Below are 24555 nucleotides of genomic sequence, written 5' to 3' on the forward strand. Positions count from 1 at the left end.
AGACGTTTCGTTCCATAAGAATCAAGAAATGGAAATTCACTTGGAGAATATTCGTAAAACACTCGCTCGCTTTTCAAACTATGTAACTTTATAACATTTATACTTGGAAATGCCATTTGAGTCGAAAGTACAAGGAAAACGTATTCCTAGTAGTCATGATTGTATTTCTCAAGGGTACAAGTTCGGCCAAATTCTCACTGATATACCTCGATGAAAGAAGACGCAAATATCCTAGATAGTTCAAGTGGTGATCGCTCTTAACCCTTACTCAAGTTGCAAGTATGTCTACCTAGCCCTTGAGCGTAAATTTGGGCAGCACGCCCTTTGTATTTTCCTATTTTCCAGCCCTTTATGGTTTCATTCTTTTCCTCAATCAATACCAAAGTCATACACTATATAAGCTCGTCACAATAGCCGTTCAATAGGCTCAAGGTCATACAAGTACAAAATCAAGCTAACGACATGTGCGGGAATGAGGTTTAACAAAAGACAGATTTGACGTAATTTTACGTAATGGACAAAACCGAAGCTGCGCTTATCGGATTGGGATGAAATTTATACCGTTTCGAAACTAAGACAAAGGGCTACAATTTTGATGAAGATTACTTAGTCCAAATTCTAGTGTAACCCAGTCAAATTCCCAATTCACAACAAATTCTAACTAACCGGCCAGTTAACCGTACTACCTTCAAATGGCCATATCTCAAGCTACCAAAGTCCGTTTAAGATGTTCTTGGAGGCGTTAAAAAGCTAAGACAAAGTACTAAAACTTTCATGTTTTGACTAAAAGTTAGTTCAGTACGTATCCAGGTGAACAAACACAACCAACTTAGTGTACTGTCAAGACTGTCCACTGACTTCACTCCTAGGGCAGTCAGGGTATTTTTATCTTTTTACAGGCTACGTTGTTCCGATTGAGCTAAAATTTTGTAGGCAACTATAAAATATCATTCTCTACAACTTTCATGTTTTGTAATAAGTCTAATTCGGCCTCTAACATGATGAAATAGAATCAGGTAGAACTGAAGCTACAATTTCCAGAAATCTGGAATTTTGTTATATTCAAGCTATACTTCTCATTTTTACCTTGAAACTACCACTACTTTCACCTTTAAAAGATCATATACCATATATATACATCATACAACACCTAACCCACAAGAAACCCTAACTCAAAAGTCATCCATCTAATCATCAAAATCACTTGAAACAAGCATCACAAGCACAATACTAACATTAATACCCAACTTAATCATGATTAAAGGAGAAAGAATGGTTGATCAGCCATTATACCTCAAGACACAAGCTTGCAAGGATGATCCTTCACCTCTCCTTGAAATCTTTGGTTCCTTAAACTTCCCAAACTTCCAAACTAGTGATTAATCGGTTTAGTTTTTCTTGGTTGCACTCAAAAGGTTGGATTCAAGGTTAAAATTTGAAGAACTCTCCTCACTCTCTTCCCTCTCCTTGCTCTCGGCCAAACCAGCAAAAAAATGAGGGAAAATGAGCTGAAATGAGAGATAAGAAGGCAAGACAAAAAGGTTGGTCAAGGGCCATAGATGGCCGACACTTGTCACCACCAAAGCCATCCAAATTTTGCTTTCTTTTCCTTGCATTTGGGCCACAATTTTTTGCCATATGGCTGAGGATGAGGGGGGGGGATATTTTGCACAAATATCAAGGGTATGTGGTGGTAGGGAAGTGGTGGTCAAGTGGTGGGTTCAATCGGTAGTGATCGATACCCGTCGGTTTGAACCGATTTTTCTTAAATTGCGTATACTAGGGTTTTTACCTTCTAATCACTAACTTATTATTATCACTTCTAATCATATAATATTTCCTCATCCAAAAGTCACTCTTACCTACCAAATTTGTTCCTCACTCCATACCGAATAGTCACACTACGGAAAAACGTGAAAACCCTAATTCGCTCTAACTTGAAATCGAAAAGTGAAACCCTACTTTCTAGGTTCATTTACACTTATTGGGGGTGATTGAGTAGTAGGGCTATTATAAATTAATAATTTCCAAATAAAAGGGCATTTTTAAGAAAAATATAAAGAATTTGCTCCTAACCAGCAGAAATTGGAGCTCACTCTCTCTTCTCTTTTGCTGAGCTAGACAATAGAATTGTAGCTTCTAGGATCGGCAGACGGAATCCCTCACATCTTTCTCGTCGGAAGCTCTCCACCATTGTAGAGCTTCAACCCCTGTTTGGAACCCATTTCTGCCAAGCTAGCCTGCTGCGCCTCTCTCCCCCTCTCCCAATTTGCCACTTTTACTACCTCAACAGGACTTCCCAACCAATTTTGTGTCCCATTTGCGCTGCACATTTTCTTTTCGCTTGGCAAATGGCTTTCAAATTTGTGGCTATGCTCTATTGCTCAGAAACAGTATAAAAGATATGGCTATGCTCTGTTTCTTTCCACTGACCTCGCATCTCAGTGACATCACATTTAAGAGATGCGAGGTCTGATTTTTTTTTTTTTTGGATTTCGTTGGTCGAAAATTCAAGGAGACTTCGTATTTGCTGAATGCGAAGACCCCTCGACGGAATCCCATACTCAAAATGCCCCCTTTGTAGAATTTTTTTAAAATTTATCATAATTTTAGAAATTTCTCGTAATCAACCCTGGCTCAAAGTCTTCCAAGAAGTTTTCTGCTATTTTCCTTTCTTCTCTCCTTCGATTTTTCTCTCTCTTTTTGCTTCCCTTTTTCTTTCCTTTTCTGATCTCCGCCGCCCCTCTCTTGTTCCCTCTCCCTTTTTGTTCTCTCTTAGCCCCCTTTTTATATCGAATGGAGCCACAAAAACCCTGCTTTTTAAGGGTGAAGATGAACCCTTATTTTGTTCCCTTTTTATAGCCATTTGATGGCTCTTGTTCCAGGACATTCCGGACAAATTTCACAAGGTGAGTACCAGCAAAACTTGGGAAAAAAGAAAGGAAATAATCGAACCAGAATTTGCTCCCATGGCATCTTGTACTGTTTACGGGTACAAGATGAAGAAGAAGAACTGTGCGCGCGCGTGGGTTGTAGATTTTTTTTTTTTTTTTTTTTTTACAAAAAACTGATTTTGATGATTTTTCTTTTCTTTTCTTGCTTTCTAATTTTCTTTTTCTGTCCTTTTTTATTTTTTTCTGAAATGATTTTTCCCAAAAATAGAAGTGAAACAAAATAAATAAAAATAAAATATATTTTAAATAAAAATGAACAAATAAAATAATAAAATTTTGGTGTCTACAACTTGCCCATTTTTGTCTGAGTTTCGCAGAAAGTCAAGACAAAGACGTAGACACCAAATTATTTATTTGTCTAGCTCAATTGTAACTGAAAAAACCTAAATCTAGAAAATGAAAAAGGTTTGTGGAATAAAACTTAAACTCAATAAAATAAAACGGTCGGTGGGATAAAACCCAAACCCACCGACAAAGACCAGATTTTTTTTTTTTACAAAAAAATGATTTTGATGAATTTTCTTTTCTTGCTTTCTAATTTTCTTTTTCTGTCCTTTTTTATTTTTTTTCTAAAATGATTTTTCTCGAAAATAGAAGTGAAACAAAATAAATAAAAATAAAATATATTTTAACTGAAAATGAACAAATAAAATAACATAATAAAATTTTGGTGTCTACAAGCTTTTCATACCAAAAGTTTCATTCCTAATTTTATGGGATTATGTTTACTAAACGCCTTAAATTACTTTTAACATCTAAATGTGATTTTTTACCAAAAGCATCGGAATCTCAAACAAGGGCCAAATCCCCTTAAGGTTTGTGTTTGCTCCATAAAGTTATTTTTTCAACACTTTTCCTCCTTTGTTTGTCAAAATTATATTTGACTGTTAGATAATGCCTTAATTTCTAAAATTGCTCTCATAAATCGTGAGGAAGCGTTAATTTCCAACTTGTCCCTATAAAACCGTGGCCTCATTTTCACTTTGTCCCCAAAAGAAATTCATAGGTGATTTATCCTAAATTTTGATTTTTTATTCTTTTTTCGTCTCAATTTTCTCTTTTTTTCTTTATATAATATTTTTCCATTCCCTGAAATTTAAAAATAAAAATACATACATATAAATACAAACTTAGAAGTTAAAATTAGTTAATTATTAATAGAACTAGTTACTTGTGTGGATGTTAAACTTTTTATCTGTTTCCAATATTAGTTATTTGAAAGTAATGAATACTTTTATTCATCTTTCAACTTTACAAATACCCTCATTACATACTACAACTAATAAACTAATTGAGTAACCACTAAATCAGTTATCCTCATATTTACCAACAACAAATAAAGTACGTATGCTTCCCTCACTTATATTAAAAAAAAAAAAATGCCTATGCGTCCATTTTACTACATAAGATCTATTACCTATTATACGATCCCTCTACCATTTTCACATTATCTAAAAATTCTTGAATAACATAATATTATTAACTGCAAAATCACAAAGCATCAACAAATTTTGGCTCGCTAATATCTCTACAATTTGCTATCAAAATGTAAAATCAATTATTATGGAAATAATCCTTACAAATCCCATTTTCTATTAGTTGAACACACATCGAATATATCTTCATAGCTAGTTTATACATCTAGGACTTAAAAGGTCCTAGAACCAAATCTCGCTTCCCTTTTCCTATTTCTTAAATTTCATCCCTCCTCCATTGGAAATTTTTTTAAAAATACTTTAAAATGAATGATTAAGAAACTTTAAAATTGAATCTAAGCTCAAATTTGATATAACATGCCTTGAGCCCACCATGGATCATGGGTTTTCTATTTAGGTTATATATTATTGATACCCTATCAATGTTGGATAGATTGGGAGTCTTTTGGGATTTTAACTCACTTTTTTTTTTAAACGTGTAAGTAGGAGGTCTCAAATCCCGACCCTCTCATTTATACTTTTTTTTTTTTGATGCCACCCAACCCATCCCTCCTCCCTCTTAACCCACTTTAATATTGAACAAGATTGGAGTTCTCTATCTAGAATTGAAGTTGCATGCCAAATGTCCTTGGATTAACAACTCTGGTTGCTTCTGGATAGTTAGGAGATGAGAATCTTGGAATAGAATTAGCAGAGAGCTCAACAAAACATGTACGCTCACAAGGTAGCTTGGGCAATCTCAATGTTTTGGTCCAGCTGGTAGATTATACAGGTAGTAGAGTGGACAAAGGTATATGCTAGTGGATTGTAAATGTAGTGGAGGTACTTGAATGTTTTTAGTCGTTTCTACGAGCTAGATCAAATAAGAATAAATCAAAGACTGTACACTTGGCATATGAGGTTCACCAATGCATCCTATATATATAAATAGGACTGCCCCTTGCGATTTGAAGGCACACGAAACCTAAGGCAGTGTACGATCATCTTCTTCAGCAGGTTTTATTGTGTGCTATGACTGTTAGAATTTTAATCTACCGTTTCCATCTTATAATTCTATGCTCCCAATTTACCAATTCAATCTCACTTTTAGCAGAATCATTATTATTTGGACTATTGTGATCTTGTTCTCCCACCTTCCCCATAATTTGGGATTTTTTTTTTGAAAAATCTTACTCGTTACGAAGACATGTAATCAATTTTTCTAAATAAACTAACTTTGTGTATACAGGCAGCATAACCATTTAATTTGAAATTTAAAATAGCTATGAATGGATAGTTACAAAAAGCTTTTTTTTTTTTTGAATGGCAACACTGAAAAACCATTAGTATTTATGTTCAAAATTGAAGTGTCACTCATATTTGGCACATTAATAAAGTGAAACCATCTCAATGACAATCCAACAAAAGTGTCATTTACCTCTATATCTAAGACACTCAATTTGCAATCTGACTTTAAAATATTACATTCTAGTTTAAACTGTTCATGTTATTTCTTCAAACTCCAATTAATGATAGATTAGAACTTTAACTTTTAGCTCAGCGTGGCACCTTTGACACATCTTTAGATATGTTTTGATGGACAATTTGTTTTAAAATACAATAAGAACAAAACAAGTAATAAAGCTATATTTCTATATTTTTCCCTTCAGTTCTTAAGATCATTCAATCTTTGACGGGTTCATATGCTAAACTACACATGCGACATCAAGTTATTGAATAACTGAGAATTAGCTTCAGGATGAACCAAATGTGACGCAGTTAGTACGTTTTGCTATTGCTACCTGAAACATTTTTGTTGGCATAAGAATTGGAATGTATCAACAAAAAGTTACAGCCAGACAAGGCAAACCTTTTGCTTGTCTTAATCCCATAACCCTCAAATCATTCTTAATTACAAGCAAAATGATTCAGTGCTCGTGGGAATTGGATGACTTTATCCTACAAATGTACCCTCTGCAGTGTTAATATGGGAAAATCCATACAAGGAGAAACCACTAGAACCTCGCCATTGGTTACAAGAATCACTACCATCGACAGCAAGGTTCCAGGTTGAACGAGGGAGCAGTTCTTTTGGAGGTTTCTCCAACTTCCCTATATTAGACCATCGTGGGCATAGGGAGATATAAACTATGCAAATAGTTCATATGAGATCCTACTTCAACCCTGATGCAGAGGACGGATTAGAGTCAAAATCTCCAGGAATGAAAACAGGCAACTGGTTTGAGACAGAGTCCCTTTTATATCTAGTGTCTTTAGGCATGATGATTGGAAGCCTATCCTGTCCATCTCTTGCCCCTAAGCCCCTCTCACTCTTCAAACCATCCCTAATTGGACCACTTAGAAGTGGGCCACCAAAAAATATGGACTCCCCAGCATAAAGCAACCTCTCTGACTGTTGGATTGGAAGATTTGTAAGCTGTGAAGATTCCTGCGGGTCAGCAACAGGCTGCTTGTCATTATTTTTTAATCCTGCATTTGTGTTTGACACTCCAGGAACAAATGATCTACTACGTGCATCTGAAGCTGACACTGGGACAGAAACATATCTACCAGCTTCTTGGTCCCAAACAACCGATGTCCTCTTAATATCTCGTAGTAGTGAAGTTGCAGGTGCTGCAGCTGAAAGCAATAATGGGTCAGAAGCACTAACCTTCTGATTGATCTTTACATCAGTGCCAGATGGAGGATGAAGCGTTGGGTCAGCAATCCGTGGGAAAGCAACTCTTGGGGCTAGAGGCTGCTTGGGGACGAGGCCAAGTGTAGAACTAGATGCATTAACCTGTCCTAAACCATGAGCTTGGGGAAGGGGGCTTAGTGTCACAGGGTCGTGGACATGGCTTGGACTACTGAAGCTACTCACACTATGCGTGCCAGTTTCATACTCATCCTTGCTACCTTGACTGGGAGCAACTGAGTTTTGCAAAGGAGAAAGTCTCAGTTCATTTTTGTTATCCTTATTTCCTACAGTGTCAGTGCTCATACTACTACTAATGCTCAGATTTCCACTTGAGCTCATTTCAGCATCTGGCAGGCGACGGTTATCAACAGGACGCAATACAGATGAAGATGCCCTGGCTTTCGCTGCTGCTTTCACAGCCTCACTGGAATCTAATTTTGCAAGTTTCCAAGCACTGATCCGAACAGATCGTTTTGGCACTTTGTTTCCCTTTTCTCCAAATGCAGCTGCATCTGGATCAATTGTTGACGGAACCATTCCAGGTTCTAATTGAGGTGCTACTTCTTCCTATATGTATTGTTCAAAGGCAGAGTTAAAAAAGACGAGTAGTTCTAAAAAGAATAACAAGTTAATACTGATATTTAATCAATTGTGAAGTAGTAACTGCAATAGCAAGGCATTTATGCTAAAACGTAAGATTTATGAATCCAAAAGCCAATAAAAAAGAAAATGTCAGTCAATTTGTACGCTAAAAGAAAACCAACGAATAAAAAATTCCATCAGTGATCCTACAGACATTATAACAAACCAATACTTGTGCGAACTTCAATCCGAGTTTCTTACTTCAATTACTATTTTCAATTGATGCAGAAAAACCAGGCAACAGTTTCAATAAGTTCTTTAAACAGAATTTGCAAAGATCAACTCAACCACAGCAAAATAAGTTCTCTTGCATGACAGTAAGGGCGCCAATAGATGGACATTGTACATAAGGTCAGTTACACGAAATATGATATCAGATCCTAAGTTTTCAGAGCAACTAAAGCCAGGAACAAGAACATTTCTTCAATTAATAATTAATTTCTCCACATCTCAGCCATCTATTTTGCTCTTCTTACGTCATTTGCGGCTTGGGGAGGCCGGTCAGGGAAACAATCTGTAAAGGATATTTTTCAATGCTGTAACAATCGGAAGCATCACTGTTCAAATAGAAATATTAGACCACTTAATCAACATTTTCTCTAAGCAAACTGAGGGACTGAGTACTCTATTAAGATTATGATACTTGCAAAATTCCAGAATCTCTGTCCTTTAAGTAAACCAAATATAAAACATAAATAACCACTTTAACTATCACATAGCAGCTGGAACAAGAATTTTGTTTTCAGCTGTTCCTGAAAATCTTTAATTTCAAGTAAATCCCTGCACATAAAAATAAACCCTAAATGCTGCAGTTATGAAATTAACCATGTGAAAGATGTTTCCCTTGGTATCAAGACAATCTATCCTGTTTTTGCAGTAATTTGCAGGTAAGTAGGTAATATACCTGATAATCAACGAACACCCTTGGAGGGGTGCACCATGCACCTTTGTATTGCAAGCCCAAAGAACTTCCACCACTTAATCCTGTAGTAGCAGAACCCGTTGGCGAGTACATAATATTTGGCAGATCCTCATCCATAGATGGCCCAGCCGGTGCCTCACTCATAGCCCTCATTGCCACAACATATTCATAAGTCGTAATACCCTAACACAAAGCATAACCAACATAATTCATCTACCTAAATTTTAACAGCAAAAGTAGATCTGAAGGCAACTGACCTTTCTAATCAGTATCATGTGGAAAAAGAAAAGCTCGCCCAAGGGTACACAAGCAAGGATGGAAACAGCTGTGCACACTGCCTGCATCAGAATAGATAACTTGCTAACTATATTTGAATCAAATGCAAAGAGAAGGAAAAAAATTCATCTTATGCCAGTTAAAATTGATAAAATATTACCACAACAGTGGCAAATGGGGCACGAGAGAAACCATTTCCAAGTCTATCAACAATTTCAGCCTCCATGTTCTTCTTGTTAACAAAACAACGCACTAAAACTGCAATCCCCACTGAAGCCTCAATAACAAGCTGAGAGAGAGAGAGAGAGAGAGATCAGTAGTATAAGAACAAATATACGAATGAACCAGATAATACTCCAAACTTACCCAAAAGAGACTCAGGGCCATTAGTGCTATAAAAGTTACATAGTTTTTTCGACCAACGCAGTTATTGAGCCACTGAAAATCAACATTCAAAATTTAGAGTCCACAAAATAATTGAGGTATATCCCCAGAAACCATAAAAACTAAAAAAATTTACCCGACAATGATGATCAAATCCGTCAACGCATTTATCACAACTTCTGCAGTGTTTACTGAATTTGCGTACCTGCAGCCGAAGCATAGAGTTAAAGAGGCATTCATGTTTGTTGCATGGGCACAAATTATAGAAATTTTATCAACACCAAGTGGTATCCAGAACTTTTACAGATAAAATATAGGCAAGGAATGGCACTCAAAATAGTTATAGATCAAATGGTTTCGAATTGTGAATTAGAAATCCCATGACTATAAAGCAAGTCCACTGACTATGGCACATTAAGTAGAACAGCAGTTACAAGTGGTTGCAAATTACTCTCTGACTGCAGAATGAAACCATCCATATAGGTTTGGCCTATCAAATTACATAAGTTTGTACACATGTAGCAAGAGCCAGAACATTAAAGATGAATACTACCAAAGGATTACACTCTGGCAGTTATAATACAGTCAACAAAGAGTTCAAGGACATCTAAAAATTAAAAACTTTTGTGATTTTCCTCAGGCTTCACTAGCATTGGTTGAAGATTGGCAGCCTAATTGGGAGCAAGAATATGTTAGTTAAATATCTTTATTCATGTTCATCATAATTTATTTCCCGAGATTTAGTAGCTTCTAGACTTTTAGGTCTTGAGGCTTTGTTTGGTCTTTTACTTGTTCACAGGAAATTTCCAGCCATTATGTTACCAAGTGTCTTTTAATTATTTGTTATATTAGATAATTGATTGGAGTCAGTCTTATAGGAAAGTTCCTAAATAATTACTATAACTAATTTTGCTTTCAATTTTAAAATAGGAATTAGGAGTTTTGAAAGTTTTTAGCTTACTCATGTTTCTATGAAAATCTAGGCAGAGAGATTAAAGAATAGGAAACTAGCTCTTTTTAGACATGACTTTGACTTTATGTCAATCATCAAATTGCTTTTTAAAACTTTGTCCCGTGTATGAACATTCATATTAGATCATTTATAGTTGAGGTAACTTTGCTATGAGTACTGGAATTTGTTAAGAGTACCTCTCTTTTTTTTTTAAACCTTCTCTTAGTTTTGCAATGGATTGGTATACTTGAAATTTAGCTATGTTCATCAGAAGCATTTTCCATTACAATAGGGATGTAGAAAAGCAAGATTGGAAGAGTATTGGAAATGAGTTATTTCCATCAAGGAAATGTATACCAAACAAAATTAGCTACCTCAGCGTTGCACAATGTGCAAAACAAGGCATCTTCGCCTGCACCTTCTGGATCATCTATGCCATCCTGATTACAGCAATCTTCGTGTACAAACACTGCACAAAAGATTTTCCCAGGATGCCAACAAGATGACTTCGCGGTTGGAGATGTAACTTGCATGTTAGTACTCCCAGCTTCTAATGAAGCTCTCTTACTGGAGTTAGCTGCAGGAACGGAACTTCTTGAAGGTGATGATACAGAAGAACGAGCCCCAACACTATGTTCATCGAATTTTTGAGGCAAATCCTGAGCAGATAGCCCATTGCTTATGCTGATTTTATTTCTTGGCTCAGAATTAAATTTAGCCATGATGCCAGGATCTGCAGGATTAATTGCAGTACACCGAACATAAAGAACAAATACAAGGGTCGCCTACATGAAGAAGAGCAAACAATCCACATTAAAGTTCATTATTACCACATAACAATCCACATTAAAGTTCATTATTACCACATATAGTAGCTGAAAAGCTGACAACAAAAATAAGTGACTAAAGTAATGCTTAAGCTATAGAAACTAAGAAATCTTCACAGGAAACTGGAAAAAATAAAAAATACCAACACCTCTTTAAAATTGTCATATACGATATCCAGAAAAGGAAAAACAGCATATTCATATTTATGTATCCAGGTCCAAGACATCAGTGCACAGTAGTGATGAACCCAGATTGACTGTTAGCACTATAAAAGGATGTGGATATCGAATTTCGCCAGGCATTCAACCATGTACTAGGCCAATTTGTCAGAGTTGAACCATTTAGTTAATTTCAGGTATAGTCAAATAATTTAAAGTTCTTAAATTTAACAACAGTGAAATGACATGCCAAAAAAGAAAAAAACAGAACGGAGTTATCTAGATCCTGGAGAGGATGTGTGCAATACATTCAAATCTAGTTTCACCAAAGTCAAAATGGAGTTATATTTGCAAATAAAGTCAGCATCTTCCCTAAACTATATTCTACTATAAAAACAGTTCTAAATTTCCACAACTTCCACATATCATGACTCATTTCTATAAACAAGTCAAGTCGCATCACATGTGCTAGTTCTTTTCCAATCACTAACAACTTAACCGTTTCTCTCAAAATTTTCAGTTTAGTTATGTCTTCAGAATTCCAGAAAGGCCAAGAACTAAGGGGCTGATTACAATCATTCCAATATGTACTGCTTGGTCCAGTACAACGGGAATTGAAATATTGGAATCATGGCTAAAGAATTGGTGATTCATGATTCCCGACCAAATTCGGAGGAATCGCCCAAAACCCTCAATTTAATCCTAATAGTGAACAAATGAACAATTATAAAAAAACAAAGAAAGAAAATATGTCTTAAACTGTTCCCTTTTCTCCATCACTTACCCTCTCTCTGCTCTCCCCATCATCGAGGCTCCTCCTTTGAGGGATTGAATTTGGTTTATTTAATTAAAGTTCCATTTGCTAATTTTCAAAAAAGGAAAAATAAAAAGACCATCTGCCAGATTTTATATAGATTAGTCATGGATTTCCATTGATGATTGCAAAACAAAGAACAAAAGAAGTTTTGATTGGGGGTGGTCTCATTATGATGAGCAGTGGTGGTTCAGGATTAATAATTTTGAAGTCCAGCAAAAAATAAATAAAAAATTAATTTTGACACCCATTCCAAATATGTCTATACCAAGCACTAGTGATTAGAATGATGCCACTAATTCAAACCCATAATTATTTTCTATTTATTATTTCATAGATATTTCATTCCAGCTCCAATTCCAAAGCATGAACCAAGCACCGCCTAAAATTCTAACAAATGAGAGAGAGAGAGAGAGAGAGAGAGAGAGAGAGAGAGAGAGAGATAGGGAGAGAGAGGGAGAGGGAGAGGGAAATTTAATGGCTCGCTTTGGAATAGTACAAATAATAAAAGCATTGACAGTCAATAGCAAATGAAGACAGCCAAACACTGAGGCACATGCAAGCTTAATAAGACGTATGGAGGTCAGCCTTGGTTCTTTCAAACAGGAAAGAAATTTGGCCTTTCAACACTACCAGTATGAGTAAAATCTGTAGCCTAAACAGTCAATTCAGGTCCCAACATATGCTCGAGTGGAGCATGTTTTGTAACTACGTAATATGCATAAACAAAACAAAGTTACATACCACAGGAGAATAACCAGCAACCAATGCATACTCCCAAATATTGCGTCCGAGGAAAGGAGCAAAAAAAGCGAAAAATGCAACCACTAATAAGCAATATACTGTAATAGCAACCACCTGTCCAAGAAGTTAAACAGTCCACAGATTTAATGTAAGTGGTCAGCAAATATAGAAAGTAAAGCAACACACTGGAATTCAAATATGCAAATACAAATATGCATGTAATCCACGATGATGCAAAACGTAATCCTAACAGATATATCTGCAGCACGTATCTTGTTTGAGGCACCTCTCAATGTGTTATTGGAAGTAACTCTCAGTATTTTATCTGAAGTGATTCATAACATTAACACTATACTGAAAGACAGCACAATTAGGAAGTAAGCATCCACTGCCAGAACTGTCAAGCCAGCAATACATTGATCAAATTAGAAGGAAGCATATTATTTCAAGATATCTTCTCTCCAGTTATAAACGAAGTAAAGAAACTTTCTGCTAGTTTAGAATACTCAATTTCTAGTATTAGTTTTCTCCCTTCAGACTTTTTCTTTTTTTTGCTTATTCTCTTTTCTCTCCATGTCCTATTCACAGTAGAAGGACAACTATTTGTCAGCTTAGCCAATATTCAGTCTCTTTTCTTTTCAAAAATAGAGTGATTCACTAAAAGTTTGTATTTAGGCTCATGCCATATTGTTTTTAACATAAAATTGAAGTAGAACCATACTCTTGTCAGATCCAAAATTAGTTAACCAACAACTTGGTTTGAACAGATCACACTTCAACACTTAGGTATCATATGACCAAGTAGACAAACAAACCAAAAATAGCAACTTTAGAAAGAATAAAAGAAGATTCAAACCAGTCAACTAGGCTGCTTTTGGCGCAGGTTAGGAAAAATTCATGACATTCTTGTATCCTATATCCCATCAGGTGTCATAAGAAAAAAAAAGTCAAACTACAGCATAGATTGCATTTAGCTTGAGTGTAGAAAGTAGATGAATCCAGGGAACAAGAGTTACATTGGAATACTTTACACCAACATATGGTGGTAAGGGGAATCAAGTAATTTAACTTTGTAATTGAACATGATAAACACTAGGCAAACCTAAACAAACTATCAAACCATATATGCCACAATTCTACATCACCCAATTTGGTGGTATTTAAACACTTGATTGTGGCTCCAAAATTGCAATTACAAGATATTAAAAGCACATAATAATGGAACAGATTTAAAGTGTCAAGACCAGACAACAAGACTTGGATTCACTAAGGTCAGGAAAAAATATATGAATGCCATGTTCCAGTATCCTAACCTGAAATTAGCTACCATCGAAAACTCTTAAAATCACAGGACAAATGATTTTTTGTTTTCTTACTTAAAGAAATAGTACCAAGATAAATGGAGGAGATGTGACAGTAATTGACAATATCCAGACCAAAATGTAAAGAGGAAGGGGAACAGGGTGCTTCAACTACACATTTCAACATATACAACACTGGCAAAACCTAAACAGACAGTATTGGAACCACGTATAGCAAACAATTTCTTAACAACCGAAAGCTAAACTTATATCTCCATCAATACAACAATAGATGTTTCAGAGGGAATAGCCAACAACTCAAGGTAAACAGTCTGTAGAAAAAGGATCAGGTTTGGCTTAGCTCTAGCACATAAGCAAATAGCAAAAATCCTTGAGTTGAAAACATTGAGACTTTCTCTTGTATTATTAAATGTATAGGACCCAGAGGAAGTTAAATTGAATGAAACTGGGGCTTATGGCATCCTCATCAAGGTAAAGACATGACTAGTGAAACCAATCCCGGGAGTAACAGATGATGCATTCTTCCTGAATATCAAGTTCTCCAACTACAGTAATAAGATATCTGCTCAATATTGTATCACAAAATAAATCTCCTTAAATGAATTAATTTTTTATGGTCCCAACAGAGGGGAAAAAATATCTGCTTTAATGGGAGGGGGAAAAATAGTAAATACAAGTTGTGTACAGCTTCTCTCATCCTTTGCAAGGACTGCAAATGTTCCTTCCATGAAAAAAAGTACTATTTCATTTCTGAGACAGCTGCAGAAAATCAAGCTAGATACAGGGGTGAGAAATGAGCTAAAAGATTCACAACCATTCACCAGCTCAAACTCAATTAGGAACTTTATCCAAAAAATCACAAACCAGCTACTCTATCTGTCATTCCATTATGCTTCTTTTAAGGCCTACTTATGCTAATGGAACAAACCATTTCTATCATTTGTTAGTGTAACTTTGTCATATTAGCATCAACTCTGACTTTTAACCTCTCTATCAAGCTAAATGATGCTCACAGTGGTGTGCTTAATGTTTTTCTTAATTTTTTATTTTTATATCCACAAATAGCTGCCTTAATCAATGTAAGAGATAGAATTATTTGCTATATAATGAGTTTATCTCTGTTCAATCTTACAATGTGTTTCCACAATTTTTCTCCTGTACAGTTAGTAATTGACTTGCAAATTTTCCAATGAAATGAAAGCTTTGACCTCTAGTCTCCTTGCAAAACTATATTGATCCTATGAGTCTCGGGATCACCAGTTTCTAAAGTTTTCAAATAAGGAACAGACGAGCAACTTATTAGGAACATTGTTTGTAGGTTTGAGGAAAAGAAGAAGAAAGCAAAGAGTCTAGTAGCAACAGCAGCAGTATGATTGCAAAAGATGATCCATCCTGAACAAGGAAACAGAAAAAGGGGGGAAAAAGTTGAATTATACCTGAAAGGTGTGTGCCGGTAACTGCCATCCATGTTCCCTCACCATGGTCACTACTATTCACCCAGACCCAAATCAAAACCTATCAGACAAGGCAATATATGTCACACAGAAGATTAAAATCCAACAAATAAGCAACAATTCAAGACGTAAAGGCTGGCATAACTACTTAAAATCTGAAGATACTCTTTTTAACTTCCTATATAGTATAATAATCAAAACTAAATTGACTAAGACAAGATTAATCCACCTTAGCTTACATGGCTGAAGGGAAAAGAACACAAAGCACCTAACAATCATATTAACCTGAGATCAACTTCATTAATCTTTACCTTGCCCAAGCTTGAACTTGAATGCAGGTCTCCTATGACACCTTGTATTCCATCAAGTAGACTGTACCCAAAACTAAGAAGCTGAAAACAACAGTAAGCATGTAGGTTCCATAGGTTAGATGCAGATATTAATAAATCAGGCAGTAAATAAGAGCAGAAGGAAAGTTATTCTAAGAAGTAAACAAACTATGTTTGAGTAGTGTTTACATAGAGCTAGGAAACCGTGAAACCAAACTGCAAGCAATCTGGGAAGGTCACTAAACACAAACGTCTGACTGCCTAGGCAACTGGAATTCAAAATTTGAACTATTAACACCTAAGAACAATAAAACAAAGTAAGTTCGTTTATCTATAAAAATTACATGGAACACTTAATTTATGAGAAGATAAGATAGTCTATTAGAAAATTTGTTCCTTGATCTTTACAATTCATGAAGATAGCTCAACCTACTTGTAAAGAAAGCACAGTAAGTCTGTTTATCCAATCTGTTTATACACTTGTGCTCAACTTGTAGATACATACAATCATCTAGGAATGTATTAATGACTTTTGCTAAATTTAGCTACATGACTACTGCCTAATTCAAACTTAAGGGGTCCAAAAAAACCAGAAAAAACGATTAAATTCAATGATGCCAAAAAATAAGATTTAGTTAGCATGATTAATTCAATCTGATTAATTGGTAAAATCATCATCTTCACCTCAACTTACTTTCTGGCATTAACATCTTCCAACTGAACAAGCTTTTAAACTTATTAACTGGAATGTTTATTTTATGTGAATCATCTCAAGTGCGTCCAAGAATACGAGTGAGTATGCTCATAATGTACCTGGATTTCGAACCCAAGGAATCTTCCACTTCCCTTTGTAGATAGGATTCTTTATCTTCTTCGGGAATTGAGTCATATCCCAACAGTGCCAAGAAAATTCAAAAGGTATTGAGTTCACGTGCAGTACTTGTAGATGAATAAATAAATAAATCAAGTTTGTGTGGGAACACAATACCTCAGGCTTCACGTTGTTTGGATCCTCAAAATGTATTGAGTTCACGTGCAGTACTTGTAGATGAATAAATAAATAAATCAAGTTCGTGTGGGAACACAATACCTCACGCTTCACATTGTTTGGATCCTCAATATATTCTCTATCATCCCAGCCTTCAGACAGCAATGATGAAGATCAACTTCAAAAAGTAGAAATGAATAAAACTCACTTAGCAACAGTTACAATTCTGCTATTTCCACCTTGGCAGAAAGATATGTATAATTAACTAATAATAATAATAATAATAATAATAATAATAATAATAAATTCTGAACAAACGTAATCAGAAACTTAATAAAACTCCCCAGACAAAAATCGAAAACTACAAGACAAAGACTCTTAAAGCCGAATCAAGAATTCAGAGGAATGCCTCCAAATTTCATTACCCTAATTCTCATAAACCAGAACAAGAAATCACAACAAATAAGCACAAAAAAAATGATAAAATAGCATTAATGAATTTTAACAACAGATCAGATGCTTACCAACTAAGTCAAACTACTTTCATCGCCGACTGTCTACCTATGAAGCATAAGAATAGCAGGAACAACGAGGTAAAGAGAAGCTGAAATTATTCATCTACCTGAAATTAGAAGAATTTTCTATTAACAGTAAGAATTAAGAAACTATTAATCCTCACGAAATTTATTGCCAGTTTAGAAAATGACACCCTGCAAACTTATACTAGCTTCAGTGTTAACCCTAACACCTTTCTCACCTTATTATTGAATTAATGCTAAATTTATTTCCAACTTAAATGCTTTTTCCTATAGTAATTTCCAGGTTTTGAAGTCTCTACTGAGTCAAAGAAAAAACAAAAACAAAAAACAAAATGCCTGAATCAGAATGCAGCTATGTAGGAAAAGAAGATGAAGCTCAAATTTGTGTAACTTCAGAATAAAATCTCAATCAACAACAACAAAAACGCACAAAAATCCTTGGAATCGGTGACAACGTTTGATAATACCAGAATTTAGCGTGAAATTATAAAGGCATTTGTTCTGAAATTATAAACTTCCCGCAGCAAAAATACAAAAAATTTTTACCAGGGGAATCAATGAAATCTGAATTGTTTCTCCCCCGCTGCCCACCTAGAACTGATGGAAGTGAAGCCGAAGTCGGAACTCAAAATTGGTACCTTTTTTTTTCTTTTCTTTTTCGTAGTATTGTTTGTCGTTATTCGGGAAATTCGTACACACCGGACCGGAGTGTGATGGTGGACTGGAGACGACTGGACACCGAAGACTGAACTACGAGATTTGTTTCCGGGAGTTACTAAGAATATTAATATTAAGGGATAATTACAGAAACCTCCCCTGAGGTTTCTAATACTAGCATTTACCTCTCTTGTAATTTAGAAAATAGCACTTATTATCCTTGAACTTAAGGTTTGTGTTGCAAATTCAGTCCATGGAAAAGTTACTATTAAAAAAAATTTGGAAAAATGACCGGTTTCATCCCTCACATTTCACAAAATTATTCTTTTCATCCCTCACTTTTAAAACGAAGCAATTTCATCCTTGACATTTAAAAACTGAAGTTATTACATCCCTGAACCCAATTTTCAATATAAATCAAACCATCTATTAACCTAATTACAAATTTTGGGGGTATAATTGGTAGATCATTTGACTAACTCAACTTGATATTCACGTGAAATTTAATGAAACCAAAAATAAAAAATAAAAAATTATAACATAAAAAAGAAGAATTAATCTTTCCTACATTGTCATTGTATACACTGATGGGTTTATGTACCTGCCATATTAAACACCAAATTTTGTATTTATGATATACATGTAGACACACAAGCGTATATACTAACGGTACATGAAAAGATTTATCCAAAAAAGAAATCCTATTATTCCAAGACAAAGAATGATCTTTTATGTTATCCTTTTTATTTTTTTTGGTTTAATAAATGTCATTTGAATATGATCTATCAATTCTATTTCCGAAATTTATTACTGGGTTATTGGATGGTTTGATTCAAATTGACAATAAGGTTCAGGGATGTAATAGGTTTAATTTTTAAATGTCAGGGACCAAATTGCTTCGTTTTAAAAGTGAGGGACGAAAAGAATATTTTTATGAAATGCAAGGGATGAAATAGGTCATTTTTCCAAAAAATTTTTAAGGAGTGAGATGAAAAATTTGTACCAGATTTGCCCTTCATGCTGCTTGCCAAGTTATATTAATGGAGAAATAACAAAATATGAAAACCTATTAAGAATTAACAAAATTCAAGGGGTGTAAATGCAATTGAATGAAATTTACCAACAATACATGAAACAACGGTGGATACTAACAGGTAGTTAAATGATTATATATCCAATTTCTCGCAGCAAAATTTATAAAGAATACACATCACTTTTAAAAACTCTTTATTAGTAATATGAATAGCTATTTGTAGGGGTAACACAACTACTTATGTTGTCAACACCAATCATATATATATATATATATATATATAATATCGTTGAACAATTAGTTAATTAACAGCATACATAAGCATCACTAAAAGTTAATGAGCATGAGATAAGCCTAGTTACAAGTAATTAGAAGTGCTTACTAATAAGATAAAGTTGTCTTTAATAAATGAAAATTGCAGTAAGTGCATTAGAACCACGTACTAAAATTGCTGCTGTTGCTAATATTTCCAAATTATAGGGTTATAACTATATTAATGGGAAGAGATATAGCAACTTGAGAAATAGTAGTAGGCTAAACTAGAGGAGATTTTGAAATAGAAATGATTTGAGCAGATATATTTTTGCAAGTTCTCTTTATACTTATTTTAGTAGAAACTCCAGAATTGCGTACTGGCCTTTCTCTCTACAATTGTACAAAATTAGACTTAAACTAGCTGGTTTGAAGAACATAATATAGAAACATGTACGCCATTTTTCTCCCCTTAATTGGCATCATTCCTTAGTTTTGCTTATAATGGCTAGTGATGCTAAAACTCATAGGTAATCTAATTTAATTAGTCACTTAATTTGTTGACAAAAAATAATTTTTCTTTTCTAAAATCCTTTCATTAAGTTCTGCAATTAGTTAGGGTATAAAAGTAAAATCATACAATTTATTGTTAGTAATAGGTCCAATTTCCTCCTAGGGGAGGTAAGTGCAATTTTAAAAATCATAGGGGAGATGAGTGCTAGCATCAAAAACCTCAAGGGAGGTTTCTGCAATTATCCCTAATAATAAAATGATAAAATTAAAACGATGTCGCTCCTTGTGAGGGAATTGTTTTTTGGCATTATTAACTTAACAACAACGTTGTCGTTTCACTTGAGTACTTCACTCCACCATGCAAGATGTTCTTGCAATAAAGGCTTTTATTACCGCAAATTCTACGACATGGAGCTTCTTCCATGGTTTGCAGCACCTTTTCCTTTTTCTTTTTTTTTTTTTTACTCTTTTTTGTTTTTCTTTGGAATGAAAATGATTGGGTGCGTTTATACCTTTCCCTTTTATCGAATGAGTCAACTTGTGTTGATGCAACTAAATGTGTAATCAAGTTGAATCGAGTTCGAACAATGCACCACTTGAGTTCAAGCTTGTCGAGCTTTTGAAAGTTGAAATCGAACTCGAGTTTGATTTTGTTTTGCCTTTCACGAGTTCAAACTCGAGTTTGATCAAATCAGATCTGGTTGAGCTCAATCAAGTGTAATCAAGGCCAATTGAGTCTAATTAATATAAATTTATATTTTATATAATTTTAAACTAGGGACAAGATAGATATGTCACACTAATAAATAAAAAATTAATATATATGTATGTATATATATGCATGTGTAAAACTCGATTGAACTCGATTAAACTTCACAAGCCTTTCGAGTTTTGCATATTAAACTTGAACTTAAGCTTGTCAAGCGATTTGAGCTACTCGAACTGAAACTTGAGTTCGATCAATATGAGCTCAAACTCAAGCTTTGACCGATTAAACTCGCAAGGTACTCTATTAAACTTGACTTATTTACATCCCTAAGTATGGCACTCTTTCTATTTGTCATACTCAATGCATCGCAAAAGCACTACTTTGTTGTAGTGAAGCCAATAGCTTCCAGTGTCATGAAAACCAAACCGATTTGACCAGTGAACCATGAACCGGTCATGGCACTAGTTTGGTTCATTAGTAAAATTATAAAATCAATTAAACTAGTCAAATCTGGTCAAGAATTGGTCAAATCGGTCAAAACCAAACTTTTGAATTAGTTCATACTAAAATTTCCTTCTTTTTAATTTTAAAGTCATCCCATCCACATAATAAATAAAAATTAAAAATTAGAAAAATGTTTGAATCGGATTGAACTGATTCAACCGGTTCGAGTTATGAACCAAAAGTTCATCTGATTCACTTGACAACCTGATTTTAAAAACATGGCAACTTCACCTTTCTTGTTTTCAAGTCACACCCACCTCTTCAGTCATCTGGAGAAGAATGGTTAAAATTAAAGAGGTGGCAGAAGAAAATATCATGGTTCTTAATCGGTTTTGCCAAAATCTTGATCTTGAGGTCTTTTTATGCCCACGAATTTTCACAACACATCTATGCTACCATGTCCTTGAATCTATTTTGAATACAAAATGTAGCATAATTTATAGAGCATATGTTACATCTTGTCACTAAATTATTTAGGATTTCCTATTTCAACCACTAAACTTTTTATCTAGCCAAAAAAGCCATTCAACTAATTAGAACATACATTCTATGACCAAAAGTATATATCATCATTAGTTGTGTAACTAAAATAAAAGTTTTTATTAGTTGAGTGACCAAAAATATACTTTTTATTAGTTAAATAATTATTTTAAACAAAAATTTCAGTATATGTAAATTATTTTTATAAAATTCATAGCCAAAATAAGGATTTCTAAATAGTTTTTTGACTTTTTTGGCCATTTGCTGTAATTTATATATGTAGAAGCCCTTTGTATCAATACATTTCTCATCGGCACTTTTAGCTTGAAAATCTTGGTAAAGATAAGCAAAAACCAAGTCTTATTGATGAAGTTTTTAGATTATTTGCAAAGACATATTACTCTTTTCAACATATATAGTATAAGAGCCAAAGAGATATTTGGTTTAGTTTCATCTTGGTTGCCATCCCACATGTGTTGCGCGTGGTTCCCAGACAGGTATCGCGACATTTTTTTTTGTGCTGCATTCAATTAGAGCAGAAGTGCCACAGCGTCATTTTTTTTTGTCCTTCACTCGATTGGTGCGGCGTGGTTTAGCTTCGTGGTTTTCCTCCATGACGTTTACCACTGTACTATCTTTGGTGACTTCTTCTGTGCTGGAAGGAGCTACCTAGGTAGGAGACTGTTGTTTCTGTGCTACTTTTACTTTTACTTTTCAGTCTTTCAGTCAAAACATTAATGAGGATTACATTTGATTTCTTATTATTATGGGTTTGAGCCTGGGATAGAGACAGATGTGCTGTCGTTGCGTTCACCTCACTGCTTGCTCTCCTAGGTATTTTTCTGTTCAGCATTAGCTCTGTTGGTGTTTGGTTCTGCATAGGTATGTTCTTTTTTAATTTCTTTTTCTGAAGCTCAACCAAGCTGATGTTTAGTCTTTTTTTTTAAAAAAAAATTACTTCAATGCAGTTGGAGGACAAAGGGCGTGGTTGTTTTGGCTTCTAAAAATACATCCCCAGTGCTAAAGCATTTTCGTCCAATTGCTGTGTTTTCTCCTTTTTTCCCTTGGTACTCTTTTCTTCCTCGAAAGTTTTTTTAGCGTTGGATCTCACTTCTCCAGTCACTCTATCTTGTCTACTTTTTTGGCCAAATAGTTTTTTGCTTCTGTGCTGGCTTTTACGCTTGTTTTGTGCGTTGCTTGGGTACTTTTTCCTTGCTCTTGGCTCTATCATTTTTCCTTTTTTTTCTTCCTTTTTTCCTTTTACGTTTGCTGTAACGCTTGGCTATTGTGTTTTTCATTCTTTTTCCCTAGTTCTCTCTTCACTATTCTTTTAATTTCTTTTTTACTTTTCGGTGATTTTTTTTGTGGCATTTGTCCTCTTTTGGGAAATTTTTTCTTGGCCCTCTCGTCCAGGTGTTGCGTTTTCCTCCTATTTTGTTCAGAGAGTTTTTTGGTTTGATTTTATATTATATGCTTGTTTTACGCCTTGCTTGTATTTTTTCCGTAGCTTTATCATTTTTTCCTTTTTCCCTTTTGCAATTTCCCTCTTGTTTGATGTGCTATTTTGGTTAGTACAACTTTTCCTTTTCCTTTTAGAACTGTGGATTGAGTCTTTTTTCCCTCTTCTCGTAACAAAGTGTTTTCTCTTGTTCTTTCTTTCTTTTATGGCTAGGTTATAGCCAAAAAAAAAAGGACACAATTGGCTTGCTACAAATAAGCACACAAAATGGTTAGAACTTGGCCATCACAAGAAAAAAAAAATTTTGCCCCAGACAATTGTGTCTTTTTTTTTTAAACTTCTTTTATGCCTTGTTCTGTTCTATTGTTTTATAACTCAAGATGTTTGGTGTATTTTTTTTATGTTTCCCTCTTTCCTTATCTCTTGTTTTTGTGTTTTTTCGCTTATCAATTTAGAGTGCATAAGCCAGGCTTGCTTTATTTATGTTGTTGAGGAGTAGCAAGATTTTTCCCTTTTTTGGAGCAAGACCTGTGTTGTTTTTTTTCTAATATTTCTTTTATGATTGGTTTTGTTCACTTCTTTTATAACTATTGATGGCTGGTGTTTTTTTGTATTTCGACTTCCTTGTAATGACTTGTTTGATACTTTTATAGCCTTATTTTGGTGGCCTTTTATCCCTTTTCCCTTTTAGTTATACATTTATTAGCTCATAGTTTGGTTGAATGTCTGTATTTATGCTCTCATTTTGTTTTCTTTTGATTTTCCCCTTTTTCCATGTCTTTTTTAACATTGGGCCTGGTTTGTCTTTTTCTTTAAGTTATGTGGTCCGAGCATGTTGATGGGATGTTAGTGTGCCATAGGTTAATGCTTACATGGTTTGTTGGACATCCTGAGTTCAACTTATCGAGGCATCACATGTGAAGGCAATTTGTGGCAGTGAACTAGCAAAGAAGTTTCACTACTTTGTTTTTGTTTTTGTTTTTTTCTGATTTTGAGGTGCAGTTTTATGTTGGTTCAGTGTTTACTTTTCCTTAATTCTTTTGCTGATTGTGGATTTGCCTATTTTGGGGTGTAAAGGTGATTGCACTTGGGATTGATGAGAACATTGATTGTGTTAGCAATCCACTTGTGCCGTTTAAGAAGTATCACATTTCAAAAACTCATTTTTATGAGATACCTGACTCTTTGACTATTGAAACGGTAATTGATGAAGTGATCGAAGTTGAGCCTCCAACACTCCCATGTTATTTTGGACTACCATCTATTGCTTCATGCGACACTGTTGCCGACACAAAAAATTTCATAGGTAACTTTATTTTCCGTTGTGTTGTTTTTCTCCTATTCTTGAATTTTGTGTGCCTATACATTTTTTTGTTTCCTGAATTTATCTTTTTGAAGCTTCACAAATGTCAAGGGAATTGTTTTGTGTGCCTTCCTGCTAGAGAAGTATTTTGAAAGGGGGCCATCTGTTGCGTGCGACTATGTTATTGTTATCTATGAGTAGGTGTTGGGTATTTTTTTTCCCTCTA

General features: G+C 34.7%; 1 protein-coding gene across 18 annotated transcripts; it reads right to left on the reverse strand.

The window, feature by feature from the left end:
• Positions 1-6168: 6168 nt before the first annotated feature.
• On the reverse strand, positions 6169-18184 carry LOC113703106 (probable protein S-acyltransferase 19). Of its 18 annotated transcripts, none has more exons than XM_027224359.2 (15): positions 17966-18184; positions 17405-17502; positions 16983-17058; positions 16706-16763; positions 16082-16190; positions 15875-15955; positions 15546-15624; positions 12788-12901; positions 10618-11028; positions 9428-9496; positions 9274-9345; positions 9068-9196; positions 8889-8969; positions 8614-8814; positions 6169-7634 (listed from the first exon to the last, which is right to left on the reverse strand). In XM_027224359.2, exons 7-15 carry the CDS (start codon positions 15588-15590, stop codon positions 6543-6545), a joined length of 2214 nt encoding a protein of 737 aa, XP_027080160.1. In that variant the 5' UTR covers positions 15591-15624; positions 15875-15955; positions 16082-16190; positions 16706-16763; positions 16983-17058; positions 17405-17502; positions 17966-18184; the 3' UTR covers positions 6169-6542. The 18 variants fall into 18 exon arrangements, with proteins under 18 accessions (XP_027080160.1, XP_071916864.1, XP_071916862.1 ...); XM_072060763.1 differs by having other exon boundaries at positions 16706-16831; XM_072060761.1 differs by lacking the exon at positions 17405-17502 and having other exon boundaries at positions 16706-16760; positions 16881-17058.
• Positions 18185-24555: the final 6371 nt, after the last annotated feature.

Source organism: Coffea arabica, chromosome 8e (genome assembly GCF_036785885.1).
Source record: "Coffea arabica cultivar ET-39 chromosome 8e, Coffea Arabica ET-39 HiFi, whole genome shotgun sequence".
NCBI lineage: Eukaryota > Viridiplantae > Streptophyta > Magnoliopsida > Gentianales > Rubiaceae > Coffea > Coffea arabica.

Bases quoted from the DNA above. Each gene is read 5' to 3' on its own strand.
- LOC113703106 (XM_072060758.1), bottom strand. From the start codon at position 15,590: ATGGTGAGGGAACATGGATGGCAGTTACCGGCACACACCTTTCAG. The intron at 12,902-15,545 runs GTATAATTCAAC...CTTCTTGGACAG, and splicing joins TACCGGCACACACCTTTCAG to GTGGTTGCTATTACAGTATA. The intron at 11,029-12,787 runs GTATGTAACTTT...TTCTTCATGTAG, and splicing joins TTGCTGGTTATTCTCCTGTG to GCGACCCTTGTATTTGTTCT.